Source organism: Camarhynchus parvulus, chromosome 2 (genome assembly GCF_901933205.1).
Source record: "Camarhynchus parvulus chromosome 2, STF_HiC, whole genome shotgun sequence".
In the NCBI taxonomy this organism is placed as follows: Eukaryota; Metazoa; Chordata; class Aves; order Passeriformes; family Thraupidae; genus Camarhynchus; species Camarhynchus parvulus.
Window position 1 is genome coordinate 3419929 of NC_044572.1, and position 25727 is coordinate 3445655.

A 25727-nucleotide genomic window follows, 5' to 3' on the forward strand; every position below is an offset into this window, starting at 1 on the left:
ATCACTCCAAGCCCTGTCCAACCTGGCCTTGAACACTTCCAGGGATGGGACCTCCACCACATCTCTGGGCAATCTGTTCTAAGATAAATTATTACCTAGAGATGCTTTTTTTTTTCTATAATTAGAAAAGGCAATGAGAGAAAGCCTAATTTTAAGTTATACCAGCTGGATTCCACAGGTATAGTCCAAGTTTCTCTGCCAGAGTGGTATGTGAAGAGCAATAAACTGCGATCCAACTCACCAGCACTTGACCCACCTCAATATTTTCCATCAGCTGTCCTTAGTATAAAGTTTCTCAGAACTATGTTTTGATTATTTAGAATCCATTCTTTATGTAATAATTCTTATATACCTGAAAAGCAATATCTACTGGTGCAGCAGTATCTGTAAAGTGACTTGTTTTATGGGATGACATTCTCAGAGATCCAAGTGCAGCAATGTTTACAGAGGACTTTTAAAAATATCACCTCAAGTAATAAAAGAGAACATTAGAAAAAATTATTTGAGATATTTCACGCCTAATGTACTGCGTTAGTAATAGATTATATTAAAAACTAAAAGGGAAAGCACTCAAAACACCGAGGTTTTTGATTGGAATACTGGATTTTATAGCACATTATTTTCATAAAATTAATATTATCTATAAATATTATTTTATATTTTAGAATACTATATATTTATATTTTTAAAAATACAAAATATAAAAATATAGTATTTTATATTTAAAAAATACTATTATAAAATATGACTTTGTGATAAATTCAACATATATTTTAATTATAAATACACATTTGTTGTACATTATTATCCTAATTATATTATGTAAATATTTATATTATTATTTATCAAATCATTTATATATTATAAATATTATGAACTATTTTGCAAAATATATCATACTTGATATATAAAATACGGTGTGTTTTATAACTTTTTTATTCCTTGAAGATTTTATACATGGCGAAGATCAGCTTTTAAATGACAGGAGCTGTTATTTACAATCAGAGAAGTGGGAATTCTTTTTCTGTTTTTAAAGCTGTTTAGTTCTTTGCACACACAGGATATTTATTTCTGAGATCACACTTATTTCTTCTCTTGCATTGATACCTGCCAAGAAAACCTCATCCAAGAAAATCTCCAGAATCTTTTAAGTGCTTCCAGCCAACCGGCCTTAGGTGAGCTTTGAAGAGTTTTAAAGGAAAACTTCAATTTGGCAAAATCTCTGGAACATTTCTTTGTCTAATTAGGCAGCAGAATAAAAAGCCAATAAGCTGGGAAATCAAGCAGAGTTGTTGTTTTGTTTTTTTTTTTTTTTTAACCTTGCTTTAAATATAATAAAAAGGATTGGCTGGGCCTCTCTGAGAAAGTCCCTGCTTTGCTGTTGGAGGCAGGGAGACTCTGTGAAATTACTGAAAAAATCAGGAGGCTTTTTTCTTTTCCCATCACTGCTGGAGGACAGGAGGACACTTCCAAGCTGCCAGAAGCTGAGGCAGTGCCAGGCTCAGCAGCTGCAGAAAATCCAGCCTTGCTCAGGACATGGGGTGTGGGAGACCACGGGGAGCTGCTGGACCACCTGGTCCCCTGCTGGTTCTCAGCTTCTTTTCTGCCCCTGCCAAGATTGGGATTGAAGGCATTTGAGATGATATTTCATGTTCAGGCTTAAATGTTTTTTACTTCTTATCTATATTACAAATCTTGAGTTCACAGAATTCCCAGAATGACCAGGTTGGAAGAGACCTTCAGGATCATCGAGTCCAACCCAGCCCCAACAGCTCAACTCAACCCTGGCACCCAGTGCCACATCCAGGCTTTGTTAAACACACCCAGGGATGGGGACTCCACCACCTCCCCGGGCAGCCATTCCAGAACTTTATCACTCTTTCTGTGAAAAACTTTTCTCTGCTATCCAACCTGTATTTCCCTTGGTGCAGCTTGAGTTCTACAGCATTCTACTAACAAGCTATAAAATGGCTCACTATCTTGCTATACCTTTCTATACAAGGTCTTTTAAGGCTAAACTATCCAATTAAGAAATGACACCTAAATTAGTTTTACTTTTAACCCAATAACTTATCACTCAAAGTCCTCAATGGAAACTTTTCTGTCCAATTACACAAAACCACCCAAACCCATGGAGAAGAAAGTGAAGGAGAAGGACCAGCCTCCATCCCAAAACCTTCATCTTGCTTTATATCTATTACTGTATTCTAAAACCCCAAACTCTTAAGTTTTCCACCATGTGATCTCACACACTTCTAATCAACTCCACACCCACAATCCCAGTTCTATCATTCCATTTTGGAAGCTTCTCCATGGCCTCAGGTCAAATGCAGTGTTCTCTTGAGGGTCTGTGCCATTCAACACAGAAAGTTAAAAAAATTCTCAGAATGCAGGGTTCCAACAGCCCTCCTCCCTTATTTTTGGGGGCAGCCAGAACATCATCATTCTCTCCCAGCACTGGTTCTGACTCACTTCCCTCCCTTCTGAGGGGAAGGAGACAGCATCCTGCACTTTTCCAGCTCAGTCTTTCATTAATTCTCCAGGCTGAGACAGATGGGGAGATGGAGCAGCTCCATACATCATACTGCCACAAATTTTAATCCTTACATGGCTCAGAGTAATTTCTGGGAAAAGCATCATAAAAAACCCTGCCTGAAGGTTGCAGAATCAAGGCAGAGTTTGAGGAGATGAGTTAATAACCATAAAAATGTTGCTTTTTCACACAGCTTCACCTTTCCTTGGTCACATCCTATGCCCACAACCTGGCCATAAAAGGGGATTGAGCAAGGACAGCAGGGTGGAGCACTGTCAGCTGTGGCCTGTCTTTGTTAATAGTTTAATTAATATTATCTAAGCATGCAACTGGTTGTGGTGTGAAGTAGCTGGATAGGAATGAATACGTATCTATAAAATATTACATATATTTAACATATTTTTCCCACAAGTATTAACGTGCCTCACAGTGAACCTGGATTTCAGCTAGGGCTGAAAACGTAAAAAAATCTTCCCAAGCCGGAGAGCTGAACAGTCCACTGACAGTTTTGCCACCCTTGGAGTGATATTTGGCCCATTATGAGATTTATGGGCCTGTGAAGAAGACATCTGGAAAGATCTCTGGGATAAACAGTTGCCATGGAGACAGAGAAAGTAGAAATTCTTTCAGACTGTCTTTTTGGTAATTTGGAGTCTGCATTCCTTTGAAAATGGAGACAGGATTTAATGGCATGGAGGGAGATGAGGAGAAAATTGAACAGCAGGTCTCTTGAGCCTTGAGCCTTTATTATTCACAATAATAAATTCACAGCTCCAAATCGCTTCTGTCTCAAAAGAAAAGAATGATGACATCTTTCTTTGATTTGTTCATTTCTAACTAATCCCACAACAGCACTGGAGTGGGACTAAAATGGGACACAAACCTTGAACAGTCTCTGAGTCTGAGTCGTAAAAAAATCCCAACACAGGAGAACAGGATTTTCAATGGGAATTTTTCAGGCAAAGCCTGTGGTTAATAATTGCCCAGTCAATAACATTTGTCAGGAATTTTGACTTGTTTCTAAAAGGATAAACAGACCAAAGAAAACAGGAAAGCAATAAATGACTGAAAAGAGCAACTGACCTCAAGTCTATATGATTGATAATTTCAGAAATTAAATTAAATTGTGGTACAAGATATATTAAGATCCCTCAAAAAGAATTTACAAATTATCACTATTTTTTGTTTCAGCTCTGGGTGTTAAAAAGATTTTCTGCTCTTTTTTACAGCTGGAAAACAAAACCAAACAAACCACAACAAATGGTGACACTGAAACCTAAATGGCTCTCCAGAGCCAGAATTGTAAAATCAAGCTGCCCCTTCATATTCTGACTCCTGCTCCCCACCTTCTTGCTTTGTTGTTGTTTATAAATAGAGTTATCTCAGTGGAAAATGTAGGAGAATGTAACTTCTATCCAATCTTGGGCCAAATCCACTCCTGATGTCAGCAGAGTGACGCCAGTGGGGACACCCCTGAGAGGCATTTGTTCCTTGTTTACTCCTTCAAACCTTCAGAGGATGAGAAACAACTGAATTAAAGAACTTAATTTCTTCCAGCATGCAAATTCCATAATCTGTCCTGGAAATTGTTCTAGTGGTGAGTCAAACAACTCCTCATTAGAGCTCGTGGGACCTCATGGTCTAGTGGAGGAAACAAAGGAAATAAATCCATTATCAACAGCCAGTCCAGGCCCTGTTCAGGGGATGTGCACATGCTGCATTTCATGCTCCTGAACAGGAACACAATTTAACACAGAGTTTAACAAAGCCTCTCTCCTCTTCCATCTTGAACTTCTCTGAGTGCCCACAACGTATTCAGAGAGTGGGAAAAAAAATAACACTGCAAATTCAATGTGATCCAGCCTCATTCTCATTAGAAATGTTATGAACAGCACAGAAGATGTCAGAAGTATTTCTGATTTTTAGGTACAGGGAACACATTAGGGGAAAATGTCCAGAAAACCACAGGAAGACCCAAAATTACAGTTGTATTAATGCAAAACCTGAATAAATAGAGACAAGATAATTCCTCTTTGTTTGTCTGGACCAGAAGGAGTGTGATGGGTCTGGCTTTCTTTGTCTAAAGGCTGGCAGGATTCACAACAAAATGGGAAGTGGCTGCCAAGAGGACTTGACAATTTATGGTCAATTTACAGGAGCAGTAACACCAAAAACATACAGAGATATGGACCAAATCTTCAACAGTGCTGGGTTGGTCACTTCCTCCATGAAAGGAAGTCACTATCTCCACTGAAGGAAGAAGTATTTTAGAAAGAATGTGGATTTTAACAATATTTGTGAAAAAAAAAAAAGTCTGCACATCCTCAATTTCGTACGCTTTCTCCTGTAAATAAATAAAGAGTTAATTCCAGAAGATCTAATAAGTTTCTCCATGTCTAAAGCTGCCATAAGTCAGAGATAAATTGATTTAGAAAATTTAGAGATGGTTTAAAACAGAAATATGAAAATTAGATAAGTATTTTATTATTCCTTCTCCCCCTCTTCCTATTAGAAAGAGTTGAAGATAAGTAGGAAGGAAATTGTTCTGTAGTCTTTCTCACAAATATGTGTGGGCAGGTAATTCCCCTCTCATATGAAGTAATAAATAACTATGAAAATTTGTATACATCTAATCAATATTTTTAATTGGAATATGGAATCATTATGGAAAAATGGAAAATAATCCTAAAGGGACCTCCTAAAGAGATCCTTCCTTGCACCCAGGCAAAAAAAAACCATAACTGAAGTATCTAAAAGGAATTTGGGTAGTTCTTATTGTCTGTGGCATTTTATTAGCTGGACAAAGCATGAAAAAAAAAGTATGAGAGGGCACAATTCTGTGTGCTTGAGTTTCAGATCCAGAAACTTCTCTATGTTTCAGTCACTTGGGAATTGTTGCCTTGCAGGGATGCAATAACTTCAGTGCCGTATATAAAGACAAGAATAAATTTCTTCCTGATATTCTATGAATGAACATGTTGTGCTATTTAGCAGATTTACAATTACATCCTGATGTAAACTTCAGTTCAATATAAGTTTTTATAGCTTTAGGTGTGTATTTATGCAGGTATAGAGTATAGGTATATATTTATATTTATCTTCAGATAGATTACTCTGTCCACAGTCTATTTGAGACACAGGTAGAAGAAAAATTAGGAAGCACAGAAAAGACACTCAGTTTATAACCCAAGTGAGAAATCTCATCCATGTGAGCAGGAATGCTCATCTGCTGTAACCACACCTCCTTATCAGTTCGCAATCCAGTGGAATAATGGGAAACAAATCAGCAATTCTGATCTGTTCTGCATGAAGATAATTATGAAATGGTCTTGCTGACTGGGAGCACTCTGTTTAATTCTGTACAGGATTATTCAGTTGTGATAACACTGGTTCTGCTGTGGGCAATTTGCAGGTTAGCAGAGAAGGGGTGGAATTCCATTAGTCATTATTTTTTATGGCCAAAAACCTGGAACAGACTCAAGTTCTTTCCTGTCTGCGACTGAGGCACGTTCTTAAAATACACCCAACAATCCTTCAGAGTATTTTATTAATTGTTTGTGTTCATTATTTCAATTTGGCTTCACTCTTGGCATATGGCTTGGGCATACTCATTACACACTCCAATAATTGGTTTTTCTCCTCTAAAGCATTTCTTTGTGCATTGACTTCTATGTTCAGTAATTTTTCCAGCCAGGTCCTGGCTGGTCACTCAGTGATGGATCCTTCCAGCCCTGCCTTTTGTTCGGGTTGTGATTTGCACTTGTGTTGTTTCACTCTTGCTCCCTTCGATTTGTTTTGCTGCAAAAGGACACAAACCAATCGATTCCAGCAGCTGTAGGAGCAGGAAACGTACGGCTTGATTACTAAAAGTGCAAGCTGCCATAGAAGTCTGAAATGGCTTTTAGGATAATCAGAAAGGCAAGGAAAAGGATCAATAAGGAAAGCATCTGCAGGTGCTTGTCCTCAGGACTCAACTATCTGCTCTTGAAGGGTGAAAATGACATTGTTCAACCAATGTCCAACTATTTGTGTAGGATTCCCATTTGGTTTACCAAAAAAACAACCAAAAAACCTCAAAACAAACAAACAAACAAACAAACACAAACAAACAAAACACCCCCAACCAACCAACAAAAAAAAAAACAAAAAAAAAGCAAAAAAAACCCATAGAAAACCAAATGAAGCCCACCAAAACTCAAAAAACCAAAACAACAACCCCCCCAAAAAAACAAAAACAAAAAACCCCAAATAACCTTACAAAAAACCCCAAACAACCCAACAACCAAAACATCAACCAGAAAAACAAAATAATGTCTATGAACACTGAAAATCAGAGTAATTCCAGGACTGGGAAGTGCAATAGGTAGCTCAGCTCTCTGAGATTATGGATACACCTTCAGTGGGACTCAGCCTTGCTTATTAAGTCACCTTAATTTAGGTTTTTTAATATGCAAACTGGATGTAAATCTCTGTATCTATCAACTCTACAAGGAGTCTTGAGAGACTCACCAGCTAATTTAGCCAATAATTTAGATGTCTAGCATCAAGCAATGCAATTTTTCCCCAAGGGGGGCATTTTTTCCCTAAATTCAGAGCCCAGCACAGGTCTCTTCACTGAAACACACACCAACAAAAAATGTCTGTTGGATTCAGAGGGAGTTGAGATGGGATGGAGAGCAGGAGAATTCCACCTGTTCTTGCTGAAAGCAGAACCCTTACACTGCCATCTGGGGATTGACTGCTCTCATTTTGGTAAAAAATGTGTTTACTTAAGGAATCATCAAATTTTTAAAGGTGTGACTTGTCAAAAGATCTTTTTAAAAAACAAGCTGATCATAGCTATAAATATTTTATTAGCAGGGAAGTGAGGCTTTTTGGGTATTTCCACATGGCTTGAGGCTCAAAAATATTCAAGGTAAAACTAAAAATGCCTCTAAACTCCATGTTTACAATGTTGTGCAAGAGACAGGTAATTGCTTTGATTCATCTGTAAATAATTTATAAGACATGATACATTCATTGAGCTGTCAAAATCGTGAGCCTTCATTGCATCTGGGAGCAAATTTCACAAGGGAAAAAAAGGAGGAAGGAACATTTTTTTTAACAGATCAATTTGAAGTCTTGTTGGCAAGTTTTCTAAATTCTATTCCTTTCCAATTATTTTGCAGGAATAATGATTATACTGGGAAGAAAATGGACTCCAACATTCAACATTCCTGTTGATAGGAAATGAAGGAAAATCAGATGACACATCAATAGAGCAGAAAGTCTTCTATCTTATTTCTGAAGTATCTTAAATTAATATATTTTCTTAAAATAATTAAAAGACATAGGCTGGTCAAATCAACTTTTTTCCTCTTTTTTAAAAAAAAAAATTTCTTTTTTCATAGGAGAGCCTACACGTCCACTTTAGACAAAAATTCTGCTTTCAGCCAGCTAAAGTGAGATTAATTTCACCTTTAAACCCAAGACATTGCTGAAGAATTCCTGCACCTCAGAATACCTTGTTTCTGTAGTGGAACTTGTATTAGAAAATGAAATCTCAAGCTGGGAAGCAGAACAGCGCAGGCCAAGTTAATTTGTTTTCTTGCACAGTATGCAAAATTCTCCTTTCTGGAAGGAAATATTGATACATATTAAGATTTATGACCCCCAAAACAAAATACAAGTTCTTTTTTCCCTCCTTTCTGTTATGAAGGACAGGAAAAATCACATGACAGAGTTTTTCCTTTCTACTTTTCTGTTCCATCCTTTTCTTCTGAGGAATTCGGGGAAGGAATTGCACGTTTTTCATTCCCTGCCTTTTTCCAGGAGCAGATTACCAGGTCCACTCTGAGCCAGCAGTGCTGGATAGCAGCTCATGGGCAAAGCCAAGGATCTCCCTTCCCCACCCTCATCCTCCTCTGCCCAAAAACTACCAAAAAATACAATGAAGACTGGACCTGCAGTTCTTCCTCCCTTGTTCTTCCATTGGTGGAAAAGGCCAAGAACTTTTGTGAAAAAAAAATAAAGCTTACTAAGAGCTCAGGGATTTGATATTTATGGAACAATTTGGATTGGAAAGAACCTTAAGGACCATTTAATTCCAATTCCCCTGCCATGGGCACAGGATATATGAATGTAACTTCGTGCAGCTGCTTTTGAGGGTAAATAGGGATGAATTATCTCATTTTTGCCATGCTGAGATAAGTATATACAAAGATTTTTCTACCACTTAGCAGACAGAGCAGTTAAAAACTTGTTACAGCACTGTAACTTGCTCGTCCATCTGAAGATGATTTAACTTACTGGGCTTCAGTTTTATTTTGCTGAGGAAAAATCAATATGCAAAGCCTGTCAGGAGTCCAAATTATTACACTTATTCAGCTGCATGTATTATTGAGTAGGCAGTTCCCTGTAATGAAGTTCTTGGCTTAAGTTTGTGAGGTATATTAAGAAGTCGTGGATGTAGCACAGAAGAAGCTGCAACAAGAAATGAAATTGTACAGTTGGGCAGTTTTAAGCACTGGCCACCTCTGTGAGAACGTCAGTGTGTGGTGAAATCTCGTAAGAAAAAACCATTTCATGGTAAGAATAGGCTAAGAAGACTCTCTTGAGTCTTTGGTCTAGCAACATTTTATCCACAGCTAGAATTTTCCAAGTGATCCTAGAGTACAGGCAAATAGAAAAAGAAGTGATTTTAAATAAAAAGTCAGAATGTTCCTCCAGAAACACAAGTGCTGGTGAAGAGGTGATTCTTAAGTGGGCACAGAAAAATCTTCCAATCAAAGTTATGAAAAGAAAGCCTCGAAATTATCAACAGAATGCCATGGGAATTTCTTCCAGCCCATTCTTGCTCCCATCATTTTTATTGTTCTCCCAGCACTGGTCTAAGTACAGACAACCATTCCTGCGAGCAAAGGAAGCAGCACCTGGCAAATGTGCTTTCCAGAGTGGGATTTAATGGACCATTGCCAACATCTACATTTGAATGGCCCTCAAAGTTTTTGTGGGGATAGATTGATGCCTCAAGTTTCAGCTTTTGTATTTTCCAGATTCTGTACTGCCTTAGTGTGTGACTCTGAACTTCATATAAAGACTTAGCAAGTTCTCCTCACAGTTCAGTTGGACAAAACAATCCTTTTCCAGCCCAAGAACCGAGGACACCATTACAACTTCAGGCCCAAAAAGTGCAAACAACAGCAAATTAAGGAGAGCAGTCTGGGAGGATGGGACTGCATAACCTGAACCTGTAATTGGATAATTAACCCCAATAAGAAAATGGACCAAAACTTATAAAAATGTGAAAACTCATGACTGGAGTTCATATTGGGTCCATCTTGGGTCTACCTTGGGTCCATCCTGGGTCCATCCTGGGTAGAGCCATGGCCAGGCCCTTGTGCTGCCCAAGGTGTATCCTTTGAAAGCCTATTAATAAATCCCTACTTTATTCCTTTAACACATTCTAGCCTCTGCTCCAGGTCAGCCTCTTTAGGCATCAGATAGCAACAGGCAACTCTGGAGAACATTGTCCTCACTGGAAAGCAGATGTTCAAAATGCACCCCATGAGCCACTCCCCCAAAAAGCAGCTTTTGTTCTTGGACTGGGAGGGCAGCTTTGGGGCAACAGCCAAGCTGGAAACACCTAAGGCACAGAAACTTCAAGTTCTGTGAGGAAAACTCACAGAATCCCAGAATATCCTGAGTTAGGAGGGATTATGGAGTCCAGCTGTTGGCCCTGCCAGCTGTTGACCAAACAGGGTCACGCACTGAGTCTCTGCTGCAGTGACTCTGCTGCTTTCTGTGCTCCTGCCCAACACAAGGTCAGAGGAGCTGGCATCCTGATTGTCATCACCAGCAATAGGGAACATCACCACAAATGGGGAGCCCTCGCAGGGCACAATGGGGATGGGCAGATATTACAGATTTACCGTCACACCAGGGGGATAAACGTGCCCTTAACACAGCCCAGAGTCCTGATTTCTAATTTCAGTCCTAATTTCAGCATGTATTGGTAGATCCTGTTATACTCACTGGCCATATTTAATCAATTAACTGCAGAAGCCCAAAGCTGAAGAACTAAGGAAAGGATCAAAACCTGTATTTTGTCTATATTAATGTGTATATCAGTATCTTTGACATCCTTCTAGGCTTTTATAAGCTCAAGCAGGGGTCATAAATTTTTGCTGTACAGTCTTTTATTGCCTGTTTATTGTCATCTCTTTGCCTTTGGGTAATTTGACTAAAACAACCAAATTTCCTGGATGTGCTGTGCAGTAATCCTGTGTTTTCTCTGTTACAAACAACAGGTGCTCAGAATTATTCACTTTAGGAATATTTTTTATTTATTTGTGTCTATAATCAGTGCATTTTTTCATAGTTTGGTTTACACCCTCCAGAAAAAAAAAATTGAGGATTTTCTTAGAAAACATGACAGCTTCTCTGGAAATGCATATTTCTTTTCACTGAGATTCAGAGAATCGTGGATTGGTTTGGGTTGGGAGGGACCTTGAAAGATCATCTAACCCAAATCTGCTGCAATAATCAGAGACATCTTTAACTAAAACTTCAGTGTCTCACCTTCCACTCCAGTCCATGAAGTCAATATGTTTACTGAAGCTTTGAAGGTAATTCCAGGGATAAAATGAAGATGTCTCTGGGCAATGCTCTGCATTTTGAAGTCCTCTATTTTCCATCACTGGTTATTCAGGGAGCCTGGGTGACTGACTTAGACTGGACATGGGGTTTTTAGGAAGATCTCTCAGGTATTTTGACTCTGAGGATTTAATTTCTTTTAACAAAGGTAAGGTTTTACTGCAACCCTAGATTTTTCAGGGGACTGAGTTTCCAGTCTGGAGAGACACAAATCTTCTCAAGGCCCCATGTCAGAATGTCTGGATATCCTAAGGAATAGGAATACAGGGATTGTTGTTTTATATGCACCTGCATCTGGTCCTAAAAATCTCCAAAGTAATTCCCCATTTCTCTTGCTTCAGGAGCTTACTGGACATTAGAAAGCAATTTACAGGCAAAGTCTAGGGTTCATCCAGGGTTCCCCTGAAATGTACTCATTGCCAGAGAGGTGAAAACCAAAGTCCATCAGTGTTGTCTGGCTCCATGTCTCACCCCTGGAAATAAAGATCTTAGAAATCAGTCAAACTGTGCCATTGCCTCCAGCCAGGATGGAGCTCTCTCTCTCACTGCTGTGTTTTCTCAGGGACACAAACAGTCTGAAGCAGCAATAAAGCCTGGCTTCTCCAGAAAATCCAGCAGCCAGCCACAGAAGAAGCCATGGGAACAGGAACAAAAGAGATTTTTCACTGGATTCCCTTTGAGAAGAAGATCCAGTTGTCTGTCACCTGACTCAACTCATTTTTACATGTTGCAGTAAAGTAGAAAAATTATCAAAGAAAGGCCTCAAAATCAGGCCTGCTCTGTTAGATCAGTGACTGGCCTTGTCAAGCTGGCACTTCGCAAGTTCCCATGTGAAAACAATCCTGGTGTGAACAGTTAATTAACATAACAATCTATTTCTGGGTGAAAAGCAACTTACACCTACATAGACATTAAATCTATGCCACGAGAATCAGCGAAGAAATGTAAACAATTATGAAGAATATGTAAACAATTTAAGAATAGAGAGATTTGATGGACGAGAAAAATTTTACTAACCAACAGAGTAACTGGTTAAGAAAGCTACTAACCAATTGTAGTTTGTAAAACTGTATAAAAAAGGAGAACATGCAGCAATTAAAAAAGCCTTTGACACATTGCTCAGTGTGTTGTTTCTGTCCATCTCTACAACATTTACAGAACCACAACACATTTGCAGGACCTGTAGTACTCTCCATGCAAAGAAACACTTTTTTTTCCAGCACTATGGAAGAGGGCAGGAGCTGCCTGCTGGGATAACGCAGTGCTTTAAAAGGAGTTGACCACCACAGATCATTTATCAATTATCACTCACTTATAATTCACTTATTAATTATCACTCACTTATAATTCAGATGACTCCTTAATGGTTTTTTTGGGGATTTTTTTAGCCATGGCACTACAGACATTAAAAATTTGATGAGTGCATGTTATCGCAGCTTCCAGCTGCTCATGACCCTACAGATACCAACAGATTAAACCACCACTCATTAATTGGGTACGTTTTATTGCTGCTCATCATTAATCTTCTAACTGCAGTGGCCTGGTAGAACATGATTGCAATTACATGTGCTGCTCACAATTGCTTGGGACAACGTGAATTAGAAGAGTACCCACGTCCCAGAAGTAAAATCAATTGCAAAGGCATCTAAAATCAAGGAATTATGGAATGGTTTGGGTTGGAAGGGACCTTAAAGATCACCTCATTCCACCCCATCATGGACAGGGACACTTTACACTAGAACAGGCTGCATTTACTATGCTGTGTATTTGAAAATGTTAATTAAAACCCCAAACCAACCGACCAACCAAGCAAAAATAAAAAAAAAACCCACAAATTAAAAACACCACTGAAAGTAAACAATAGATGAGGAAAACCCTCAGGCTTTAATAATCTCTGCATAAACTGCAAAGAAACTGCTCCCTTTGCTCTAGATCATGGTGTGCACCATGAACTAGATGGTCAGAGTGGTCTTCTTGATAATATTTAAGTCTGGACTAAATAAAAGAGAGGATTTAATAAACTGGATGTCACCATAGAAACAAGGAACTCACAGGTGGAACTGTGTAAACAATGCATATTTTATTTTTAAGCACACCAGGCACAAAAATCCCATTCTGTTCAATTAAGTGAGAGTTTTTCCTTCATCTTGTCTGACATGAAAACAAAGAGCCAGACAGGCAGAGAGGAAATTTCATTTTTAGCTTTTTATCGTGAATTTTATCATTTCTTTACTTCTTATCCCTAATTCAATTTAAGTACCAATACCTCAGAAACAATGTTCTGCTGAACAGAACAATATGAAATGGCCATATGCTTTCCTTTTCCAAATTTGTTAATGGCTGCTATTTTTCAGCCTTAATTATTTTAACATGTAACCTGAACATGCATTTTTGAATGACTGAACTGCTTGCAGAGAAATACTTTTATTCAATCTGGTTCCCAGAAACTCATCTTATCCAAGTCATTCTCTTACCCAGCTGCCTGGACAAATTCTAATTCACCTTTCATTTTCTTTTAACTCATGTTCCTTGCCTATTACAGTAGGACTTCCTGGCAATTCTGGAGATGACAAAAGTAATGGCTTTGAAAGAACCAGGTGGGAATTATCACAATGAATACACTATAGGATGGGAACAGTAGCTCATACACGTGTTTCACAGCTAATGGTGTTTTCGGAGATGTAAGTATTAAATTCCAGTACTTTTCTTTCCCTTTTTTTTCTGAATGGAAGCCCAGCAAATGCTGAGAAGATGACTAAACTCAGATTTATCAGCAGGGCATGCAAAGGTGGCAGTCCTTGTTTAAACCACCAAAGCGTGTTCCTGCTGCCGGAGGAGATAATAGAAATTTCTGCTCCATTACAGCAATTTTACAATCTTTTTACTCTGAGTCATCTTCCCTGACCATCCCCAGGCTGATGATCACCTGGCCTAAGCTTTAACCAGGTTAGGGAATCCATAGGGCTCAACTCATCCTCTTCTTGAATCAGGAGAGAGTAAAAGGTCATTACAGAGAACGATTTATCACCAAATGTCAGGGACCCAGAGCTGGAAAGGAACAGCTCCAAGGAAGGACCCACAGCTCTACAGGGTTCAGCCTTTGTTCAGGTCAGAGATTTGAGCTGTTATTCACTAAAATCCAGAGAGACAAATTCCATCCCTGGAGAAAAAGTGGTGAAAATGAACTTGTAAGGTTTGAGGTTTAGATTCTTACGGCAGAGACTGAAGTAACCACATCTATCTAGTGGTTAGGATCCTGTGTGCTGTGGGAAACCCATGACACAGCTGTGCCCAGGTGGTGCAGGACACACCTGTGGCCCTGCAAACTCCACCCCTTTGCCACAGCTTAGCTCATCCATGGATAGAACACAGCTCTGAAGACAAGGGGACACAGTACTTAGGAATGATTTTCTTGAAAATGAAACCCACACCATGAAGGAGACTCTGCTTCTTTTTTGCCAGGGTCGGGATTAAATCGTGAGAAGGTACTTCACGTTGGGGCTCAGATGTTCTACATCACTCTACACCAGAGTTCTACAGCACTTCACTCTAACAAACTAAAAATGGAGCCCCATCTTTCTCTCTACAAGGCCTTTGAAGGATAAAGTGTCCAATTAAGAAATGACACCTAAATTATTTTTACTTTTGACCTAACAACCAACCACCCGTGCCTGCAATGTGGGCTTTTTTATCCAATTACACAAAACCACTCAAACCCATGGAGAAGAAGGTGAAGAAGAAGGAGCAGCCTCCACCCTAAAACCTCCATCTTGCTTTATATATATTACTATGCTCTAAACCCTTAAACTCTGAGTTTCCCACCCTGTGATCTCACACACTTCTATCCAAACTCCACACCCACAATCCCAGTTCTGTCATTCCATTTTGGAAGCTTCTCCACGGCCTCAGGTCAGTGCAGTGTTCTCTTGGGGGTCAGTGCCTGGCAGCACAGAAATCTGAAATTCTCAGCAGCCAGGGTTCCAACAACACGATTCCAACCACACTGTGATCCCTGATTGAGGATGGTCCAGAGATTCTCAGTCTAATGGAAATCCAGCGGGCCTGGAAGAAAAAGCTGTAGGATCACACAAACTCTGTTTCTCCTCCCAGCACCATGAGAGTGACAAAGGAATATCCCTGCTCATCTGCCATTAATATTATGTCTAGGGTGCAATATGGATGGTATTTGAATCCCTCTTTCCAGGAATTCTTCACCAGAAAAATTATTTTTGTACTGTTTGCCTCCCCAGGAAGAGCATCTAGGTAAATACAGCCTAGCTGTGTATTAAAGAGGGATGAGAAAGAAACATCCTGGAAGCTTTTCCAAGAAATCTGGTGGTTCATCCATTTGAGGTTTGTCCTATCTGCACCCATGCCTAGCAAAAAAACCTTTCCTTAAATTATTCCAGGGCAGTTTGATTGTGACACCTTTCTGTCCCCTTGCTAAGCTGATCCTGAACTTTTCCAGTGGCAATGCACTTCCAGGCTTTCAGCCTCACTGATGTGACTGAATTCACAGTAAGTCAGCATCAGCCATTTCAGCTTCAGCTGCTCTATTTGAGGAAAAGATTCTTGATGGAACCAGAAGCTTGGTTTGTGCTTGCACAATGAAGATTTTGGTCATCATCACCAACAGAATTCATTCAACCCAACTTCAGACCTCCACAATGATTGTGTTAATAGGCAGAGCAGAAAAATGGGCATTTATCATACAACCTTCTCAGCAGAATGTGGATGCAAAAATAGGACACGTGTAAGTTCTGTAAGTATTTGTGTCTATGAGTTCCAACTTCTGATTTTGACATCTTGACTACAAATGCAGTTTCAGTATCTAGCACTGAGAAAGATATCTCTACTTTATAAACCCATTTTGAGGTGACATGAACTCATCCACTCTGTTAGGTGAACAAACTTACAGAATTCTAGAATGGTTTGGGTTAGAAGGGACCTTAAAATTCATCCAGTTCCCACCCCCAGCCATGGGGACACATTCCACTATCCCAAACTGCTCCAAGCCCCATCCAACCTGGCCTTGGACACTTCCAGGGATCCAGGGGCAGCCACAGCTTCTCTGGGTACCCTGTGCCAGGGCCTGCCCACCCTCCCAGGGAAGAACTTCCTCCCAATATTTAATCTAAATCTCCCCTTTTTCACTTTAGACCATTCCCACTTTCCCCAAAACATCTAAAAAGCATGATGATAAAGTCAGAGAAATTCATCAAAGAGTTAAAGAATTAATCAATGCTTGGAACACAGAGATAAGGGAAGCACTTTTCCTTGCATTTGCCTGAGAAAAAGCAAAATTTGATCACAGCTTGGGTCCCAAAAGGTGCACAAGAGACTTGTTCAGACAAAGACTCTACAGAATGGATACCAGAAATAAGCACAGACCCCGTGTCTGCCATCACGTGCCCCTGGCTTCTCCCTTGAAATTCTTCCTTGCTCCTACCAGCTTTAATATGAATTTAGCAGAAGACATTTTATGCAGTGTCACATGGATAAATCCATCAGTGCCCAAAAAAAGCATCTTTGACCAAGGAGAGATGTATCCATAGAGATCAAAGCTATCTAGGTCTGTATTCTACTTTCAAAGGAGCCACAGAGAAAACTTTCAGGTTGTAGAGGCATTTTCTTATCTATGCCCTTCCAACTCTAGGAATTCATCAGCTTGGATTCAATCCTAGTCCTGCTGTTCTTGGGCACAGCTGCTTCAGTGAGGGAGACACAGTGAAGTAATGTCTTCCCAGTGGTGCCAGGGGAAATAACAGCAGATAATTCAACGGCTCTGAGAGAGCAAGAGGCTGATGAGACACTCAATAAAAACTGTGAAACTGAAAAAAAAAACCTGCTCCATCATCTTTGTGCGATGGAAACATAATTCAAAATCTCCCCTTGCATCACCACACAGCATCCTAATTACCATCTCCTACCCCCTGGTGCCCTTACCAGTTTCTTTCCTGTTGATTTACAGGGTAATTTTTAACAAGAATTCAATGTGATTCCTTGCAGGAATCATCACATCCCTTCAAATCCTTATTTCCTTTCAGTTCCTTGACATGCCTGGGAATGTTGCTTCCTCTCTACATTTTTCAGAGGAAGGACAGGAGGAGTGGGACTGGAAAACAAGAGATGATGGAGTTCTGAAGGTAAAGATTGACTTGACAGTGAGTCATGAACGCGTAATCACCAAGGAGGCCTCATCACTTCTGCTCAAATTCTTGGGCTGAGTTCACTTTCTTCACCTTGGCTCATTCCAGGTTAGTGAATTTCAGGCACTTTGAACACTAAATTTTAAAAACAAATCTGCAAATCACTCAAGGAACTCTCCCACTATTTGAGAGGGACCCACACTCAAGGGACAAGTTTGGAATATTTGGTTCCAACAGCAGAAAGCAAGACAGGGGACAGGCTGGAAAAAGTATTTCATCTATGGCCAATCTATGGTTCTACATTTCATCAGCAGGGTTCTTTCCATGACAATTCAGATTTTTGGGGTAATCCAGACCTCCAGCATGACCTAGTCAATATAACGAAGACAGAAGCTAAAGGTGGGGTATTTCTGATCAAATGTAGACACCTAAATGTGATTATTCAGAACAGACATGGTCACCTTTATTCCATGCGTCTGGAGAGAAAAAATAGACATCATCTAATCTATGTTGAGGATGAAATAAATGATGTCTCAGGCTCTGCTTGGTAGACATCCAGAGCTGCAAACTGAGGAAGGTGACTTGCTCATTGGTAGTGCAGATGCAATTGCAGGTATCAACATCTAATTAGGTAAGTCCCCTGCTAAATGCACCTAACCCAGGAAACTGTCATTAATATCTGAGTAACTCCTGTGTCAGTCTTTCCTAGCCCCAGGGTTGGGAACAGGTCAGAAGAGTCTGGATGGGAGAAACAGAAATAAAAAAAAGGATGCATGTGGATCAGCAGTGAGATTTATCAATTCTGATCTGGCAGAAAATACCTGGAGGGCTAGTGAGAGCTAGAAGAGGGTCCAGCACAAACAGGGGCAGCTCCACAGTAGGACAGGGATGAAAACTCAAACAAAGGAAATTGGAAACACTGATATAAGAAATAGCCTGGCACCGCTGCCTGGGGAAGTTGAGTATGAAGTAATCACTGCTCTCCTTCCTCTCTTGTCTGCCTTTGGCTTTCATTACTCCCCTTTATCAGTTTAATTTCTCCTCCAGAGCAAGGGAGTCAGATTCTAGGTCCTGCTGAGATTTCATTTCCTTCAAATTCTCTTTTCCATTCAGGCTGTTAGTGATGACTGAACAGGAATGGACACATAGGGTCAGCACATGCCCCCTATTCCTTCTCATAGAAAGTTTCCTAAAGAATTTAAAGCATTTAAGAGGAAGAATCCATCATAAAACTAATGGAAAAAAATAAATAAACCGAACAGAAAATCTCAAGGCAATCATTGCCTCTGAAGCATTAAAGGCATGGCCCAGCAGCAGAAGGAGAGAAAACTGCTGTGAAGAATAAAGAAATAATGAGCAGAACATCTGGGCATGAGAGGTGGAGTGGGAGAGAAAGGAGGAAACATCACAAACCCCATTTGGTCGATGTTTGTGTTCACTGAACACAGCAAGGGGGTAAAGCAAAGGCAGCAGAGCTGAATTCCTGCAAAATGTAGGAACCAGAAGTTGTTGTTCCTCTCTTGCCACCCAAGGATGGCGCTTCTCATACTAGCACAGAAAACAAGGTCCCTAAAGAGCAGAGACTTTACCATTGTGCACCATGTGGGAACCTTGGAGAAGGATTCATGAACCCTAATATTTTATAATATTATTCTAGATACTGCAGAAATACAGAATATAGAGACTGTTCATGTCCCAGACCCACTTTCTGTACCTGACCCTTTTTCTGTCACCTGCCATAAAAGGTGGATTTTTCTTTTAAGTCCCAGTAACTTGACCATGTTCACAAGCCCCTACAGACTTCCTAAAAGCTCATGATCCCATTTCAGACCTTGCAGCCCCACTGAGGAGAAATAAATTCTCACAAATTTTATATATAGAACTTTTCTATGGGGATTTTCAGGCAGGAATAGTCAAAGAGGTAACTGTGTGCTTCTTCTCTGAATAAACAGAATTTTGTTCATCAGTCAGGAGGGATTTCTCCCTTCTTTCAGATGTTTCTGACAAGCAAGGGAGTTATTCCCTATCTTTCTCTTTCTTTGAGAGAAACAAGCTGATAACATTTCTCCACTGTCATCATGCAGTCTTAGTGCTGAATGTAAAAAAAAATATATGGGGCAATTTTCATTTTTCCCAAATAAAAAATTCTTTTGTCAGCAGGAGGAGAAATTCAAGAGGAATCAACACCCTGTACTTATGACTGCTTAATTTCTGGAGAGTTACTGCATCTCCAGGCAGTTTTGTGGTAAAACATATACAATTCAACCAGTAAGGAGGTGATAGAATTTTGTTGATATCCTTTAACTAAGGAGATCAAGCTTTGTTGAGAATGAGGGTGGCAGGATCTGGCTTGAAATAAGCATCATGAAATAAAGAAAGATGAGCCTCGAGGTCAGGACTTAGAGTGAAAAGCTGTAGTCCCAGAGGTGAAATGAAATAAATTTAAAACATGTCTACAAAAAAAAAAATATAATTTAAAATGCAGAGAAAAAGGCCAGCAAGCAGGATCCATGGAATGAAAGGGCTTTCAAACAAGAAATACACGAGACTCCTTCACTGGCAAATTAATCTCTTGGAGGGGATATTTTCACTCCAAGCCACGTCAGCTGTGGAAGTCATTGCCACAGGATATGGGGAACAACTAAAAGATGCTCAATGAGCCTGGGAAAATCTTCCCAGTGATTCAGCCTGCAAATACTGGGGGAGCAGAATAGGGAGCAGCTGGGTTCTGCTCGGAGTGAGAGCCTGAGAGGATCCAGTCCCTTCCTGCCTGAGTGGGTGATACAATTTCATCACATTGAGATGCAAAAGCCTTTTCCAATGGCTCTGGGCTTCCTCCATCTCTGAGCTGTGCCCTTTCCATTTGGAACAGGCAGGAGGAGGAGGAGTTCGGTGTGAACAGTGCCCAGCTGTCAGGGTTATTCTGGATTTGGGTGCTGAAGAAATAAAAGCTGGCTGGTGAAATGGTCTCCTCTCACCTGGGGAGTTCTATGAATTCCTGAATCCAAACAATAAGGAATAGGTCTCATGATCAACTTCTGGCACCATTCTGGGGGTAGGAGCCAAGAAAAAGGCTTTTTCCCCCTTTTTTCCTTGCTCATGCTACTTCTAGACCAGGGAAAAATTGGGAAGTTCTTCTGTAGAGCACAAGGAGGGTCTCAAAACCACATCCCTGGGGGTGGAATGAACTGCCCGAGGTACACTAAGCTTTCCTCACTTCCACCACACCCCACAGTTCCTCTGGCCAGAGCTGGGCAGCAGAACAGAAATGAATTTATGCATGAGATGAATAGCAGGACCCTGATGGAAACCCTCCTCTCTGATGGAAATGCTCCCAAGCAGCTAAAATGCAGGAATGGGTTGATTTAGAGGACACTGATAACGCAGACATTCTGACCTCCTGCGCTTCTGCACTAAAATGTGCTGCAAGGAAAAGGGGAGACAAAGCTCCCCTCTTTTATCACACACAATGTGTTCCATCAGCTTTTCCCCGTGGTTTTATCAATTCCAGTCACAGCAGAAGCAGTTTGGACAGGACTCAGTAAATGGGCCCTGATTTCCAATTAGTTTCTTTGTCATTCTTTGCCCTTCTCTCCTTGGTGCTGGCCACAGGCAGCTCCTGCTGCAGCCAGGAGGAAATAGGACAGGATATTAAACTATAAATTTCTTTGCTCGCTGCCTCAGTTTCTTATCTCAGCAAAAGCACAGAACGAGTATCCTTCATCAAGATTACAGACACCACAAGGATAATCCCTGCAAAGGGCCTCAGATCATGGGAGACATTCCCAAATTATTGCTGAGATGAGGAAGGAAAACGAGCTGCTGGTCCAGAGCAGCACTTTGTGTCACACCCTGTCCCCAAAGCTGTTTTCACCCAGGCACAAATCATCCAGCCATCCTTTCTTTTTAATTTTTTAATTATTATTTTTACAGACATATTATAACCTTAAGTAAAGAAACAAACTCCTGACCTCTGATAACAACCAGGAATGGCTCTTATTCACCCCCACTGATTGAATTTTCCTTTTTAATCTCCCCAAGCTCATTCAGCAGCACTGATGCTCCTCTCACCAAGGCTGAAAACCCCTCCAGGTATCCCAGGAAATGGTGAAAATCACTTCAAATTGTCAGCTCAAGGTGCAGGGTCTGAGACTCACCTGGAGAAGAATCATTGAGAGGGTTCAGGGCCGTCGCCCTCCGGATCTTCTCCAGACAAGTCTCTTGCTCCTTTTTAATGATGCAGTTGGAATGGGTTGCTGCAACCTGAAATATGGGGGAAAATGAGAAAAGAAAAAAAAAAGCAGTTACAAAAATAAAATAGTTTATGAGGTGATCAGGAAGTGTCAGTAAGTTTTAAGAACCCATTGCAGGAAAAAAGAAAGAAAAGAAAAAAGCAAAGTATCATTTAAAGTTGAGAAAAAAGTGTAACAAATTTCATTTTCTTTCTCTTTTTTATTCTTTACTTTTACTCCTTTTTTTTTTTTCTAGCAGGTCTAAGGCCTAATTAAGTAATTAAAAGTCACATAAATTATTTGGGGGTTTTATAGTATTATCCCTGTCAAAATGTGATTTCTAACAGGTTTGTTTTATTTTATTGAATTCCTTTTTAACATAAAGCTGAACAACGGTATCTCTAAATACAGAAGTAATTAAAAGAAGAATTAGGAATAAATTTCATCTTGGTTTGATCTTCCACCAGTTTCTTATGAGTCTTTGCAAAATTCATTAAAATCTCTCTGCAATCTAAACCAAATTAAAAGCTGTTTCTCTTATTCTGTCACCCTGTTCATTCCTTAGTGTTGCCTTTATTTATTTCCAGAGAATTCAAGGCAAATTCTTTTGTCAAAAACAACACAACGTCAAATAAATCAGGGTGACTTGATCCAAATATTTTCTTTCTTTTTTTTTCTGTTTTCTATCTTTAATTCTCTAGTACAGCCAACTACGAGAAAAAAGTAAAGGGGGAAAAAAGAAGGGAATAAAATTTAGTTTATGAGAGGAACATTGCAGCCAACACAATCCAGGTAATCCCAAAGCAGCAACAAAACAAGGATGTGACCCATTTCTGCAAATCAATACAGGATTTCATTCCTATAGCAGACAGTGGCCAGGGAATATCAATTAAAGGAGAATAAAACCTCAGATTTCATGAGATCACTTTATAGGGGCATGTGAATAAAGCACACGTAGTTCTTAGTATAAAAAGCTAACACCACCCCAAGGGCGGTCAGTGTGCCACAAACCAACCTGCCGGACAGATCTCAGCAGGTCAGAGGAAGAATGTCATAGATAACAGAAAATAAACAACCTTGAGAACCAGAGCTGAGGAATCTCGACTTCTTCTTCGGTCTCGGGGCTGGGAAAAAAGACTTTTTAACACCTCAGGGTCATCTTGACACCAGAGACCTCAACAATTCAGATCAATAATTAGGAAGAAATTGGTCCTTGTGAGGTTGGGCAGGCCCTGGCACAGGGTGCCCAGAGAAGCTGTGGATGTCCCATCACTGGAAGTGTCCAAGGCCAGGTTGGACAGAGCTTGGAGCACCCTGGGACAGTGGAAGGTGTCCCTGCCCATGGCAGGGGATGGAATGAGATTTTTCTGCAAGGTCCTTTCTAACCCACGCCATTCAGTGGCTCTGTAATAATCCAGGTTTGGTGGTGCTTGTGTTTGTGTGATGATGCTCTGAACCATCTGCACACTTTTTTTTTTTTTTGGTAAATGTTAAAAGCCACCACTGCCATTTCAAGGACAGAGAGGGTTTCCTGATGAACTCTCCTGGAAAGCTTTCCTCACCATTTGTAGGAACTCATAATGCTGCACAGTTTCATCATCTCCAAGACCCCTGTAATAAATTTCAGCTATTTTCCCCTGGGGGACACACCAGGCACAACCATATTAGATTTGTTTGTCTTCAAAACAAACACAGTTCTGTTTTAAGGGCTCCCAGGTGCCTGGAAAAGATAAATTCTCACAGATCTCCAGGATCTCCCAAGAACATAAGGGCTTTTGCTACATCATCTCCTAAACATCCCCAAAGACAGAGAAAATTGCATTGGCTGACATTCAAGTTCTTAGAATATATTTTTAAAAAGATAAAAGGTAAATAGCAAGAAAAACAGAGTTCTGCTGTTAGTGCAGGTTCACCCTCCAAAGTTGCCCAGGTATGAGAGGAGTGTCCAGGGGTTGTCCCAATACATAAATGTGGCAGTTTCTATGCAGTTCTCCAGGTACAGATTAGAAAAGCTGTCATTTAGTAATAATATTGTACTACTACTACTACTACTACTACTACTACTACTACTAATAATAATAATAATAATTCTGCATTGTCTGTTTAAGCAGGACGTCACTAAACAAAAGAAAATATCTCTTCACACTCTTCCTGTTAAGTTGCAGAACTCTTCAGCTTGAAATTGTGGATGATAAATGCCACACATAGATGCATCTATTTATTCAGATTCCATTAAAGGATGGAGGCTAGAGACACCAGAACAGGTTATTCCAGGTTATTCCAGCTGCCCCTGAATCTCTGGCAGTGTCCAAGGCCAGGCTGGATGGGGCTTGGAGCAGCCTGGGATGGTGGAAGGTGTCCCCATGACAGGGGTGGAACTGGATGAGCTTTAAGGTCCCTTCCAACCCAAACTATTCTATGATTCCACTCTAGAATATTAAGAAACCCACCATGCCCCTGTTCTCAGGCACATTTGATAAGAAAATTTCCATTCAATATGCAGTGAAATTACAAAAGAGTATGATTTATCCTTACTTTTTTGTTGTTCTCTTCTTTGCTAGAGGTGTATCAAAGCCAGGACTTGATTGATTGTAAAGGAAGGCAAAGGTTAAAATCCCAGACTTTACTGTTCTCCTTGCAGACTAGCACATCTATTCAGAGGTCTCTGACTAAACTGAATGATTAAATTCAGTCAAATGATTAAATTTAGTCAACTGTATGCCCAGTAAGTTTGGCTTAGGAGGCTCAGGTGTGGACAGAGAGAGCCACGTGCTTCACTTGTCCCTGCACCTTTCCTCCAGCTTTCACTGTTGCCACAATATTCTGATGTGACTTCCCATCACCATCTTTGTGCCATTTTGTAGCACTTCATCAACAGATTTAAAAAAAAAAAAAATTGGGGAATGTGGAAACCAAAACAGAAAGCAAAGGAGGAAGCATCAACCTCAGAGTCAGAGGAGAGAACAGGAGCTGCCTGTCATCCCTGCTAACAAGCAATTCCATATCTGAGAAAATCAAAAAGGCTTGAATTGTTCATAACAAAAGGCATTATTATTGCTGCTTTAATTGAAAGGATGTGACCACAAAAAACTGATTTATTGCTCAGATAAACATTGCTCATATTGCTCAGTCTCAGAGGCTGTGAGATTTTAAGGAGCAATCAGTCAGCCATAGATCAAAGAAGTCACAAGTTCTTTGTTACATGACAATATAGAACTTTCTAAACCAGTGGACAGTTGCCACAAAGTTTACTTTGCTTTTCTAACCCATCACCTTTACTTAATTTTGCTGCACTGCAGATACTTTTATCCAATGGGCTTCTGTCACACTTACACACATCAGCTTTTATTACGACCTCTAAACTCTCAGCTTACTCTATACAACCACATTACTATATTATAAACCCTTCACCCACTTACCCAACACAGATTTTAACTTGCTTAAGGCACATTCTTACTTACAACCATAGACACATAAGTTTATGATTTTCCTGCTTAATATCTGTGTATTGTATTTTTACAGCAATCCAAGCTTCTCCCAAGTGTGCAAATCAAACCCTCCTGTGTCTGTGGAAGTTTCTGGTTTTCCAGTTCCCACAAAAAGGTTTTTCTGTTGAATATCATCACGTTGTTTGTCTGTTGAATGTTGTCTGTTTTAATGTTATCACATTTTCCTAAAAGGATCCAGGGGTTTGATGTTTCTCCATTGACCATGGAGTGGCAGAACCTTTAATTTGCCAAGTCAGGCTTCAACAAGTGAAGGCAGAGCCCGATTCCAATGGCAGTGCAAGCCTGAACTCCAGGCCTTGTGATCCCATTTCTTCTGCCTTGAGGACATTTGCAATTTCCTGTGCTCAGCAGAGATAGCCTGGTCTCAGTTTCCCAGAAGAGAGCAGTGATATGTGCAGTTAAAGAGTGTTTTGACACATACTAGAAAAAATCAAGAATCTGAGTCGATAGTGCATGAAATTCACAGGTCTTTGAAAAATTTATTACTCTCAATGAAGTGCAAGATTATGACTCACATCAGTTTAGAGAATGTGTATATTCATTTAGATACAGAGACAGTAAAATTCAATATCTGGTTCTGAGAGAGCACAAGAAGCTGGCAGGACATACAGAGGTACAACAAATTCAGAGCTTTCATTTCCCTTATGTGGTTTTTATTAAAGTGGCCACC

The 25727-nt window shown here is 40.1% G+C and overlaps 1 protein-coding gene across 5 annotated transcripts in view; it reads right to left on the reverse strand.

Annotated features, from left to right (window-relative positions):
* The window catches only part of ADCYAP1R1 (ADCYAP receptor type I), a 147357-nt gene that overhangs the window by 64265 nt on the left and 57365 nt on the right, over window positions 1-25727 (reverse strand). For all 5 annotated transcript variants that reach the window (XM_030943055.1, XM_030943058.1, XM_030943057.1 and 2 more), the window contains one exon: window positions 21474-21579. In XM_030943055.1, the coding sequence (XP_030798915.1) occupies window positions 21474-21579 (106 nt within the window). The remainder of the gene's footprint in view (window positions 1-21473; window positions 21580-25727) is intronic.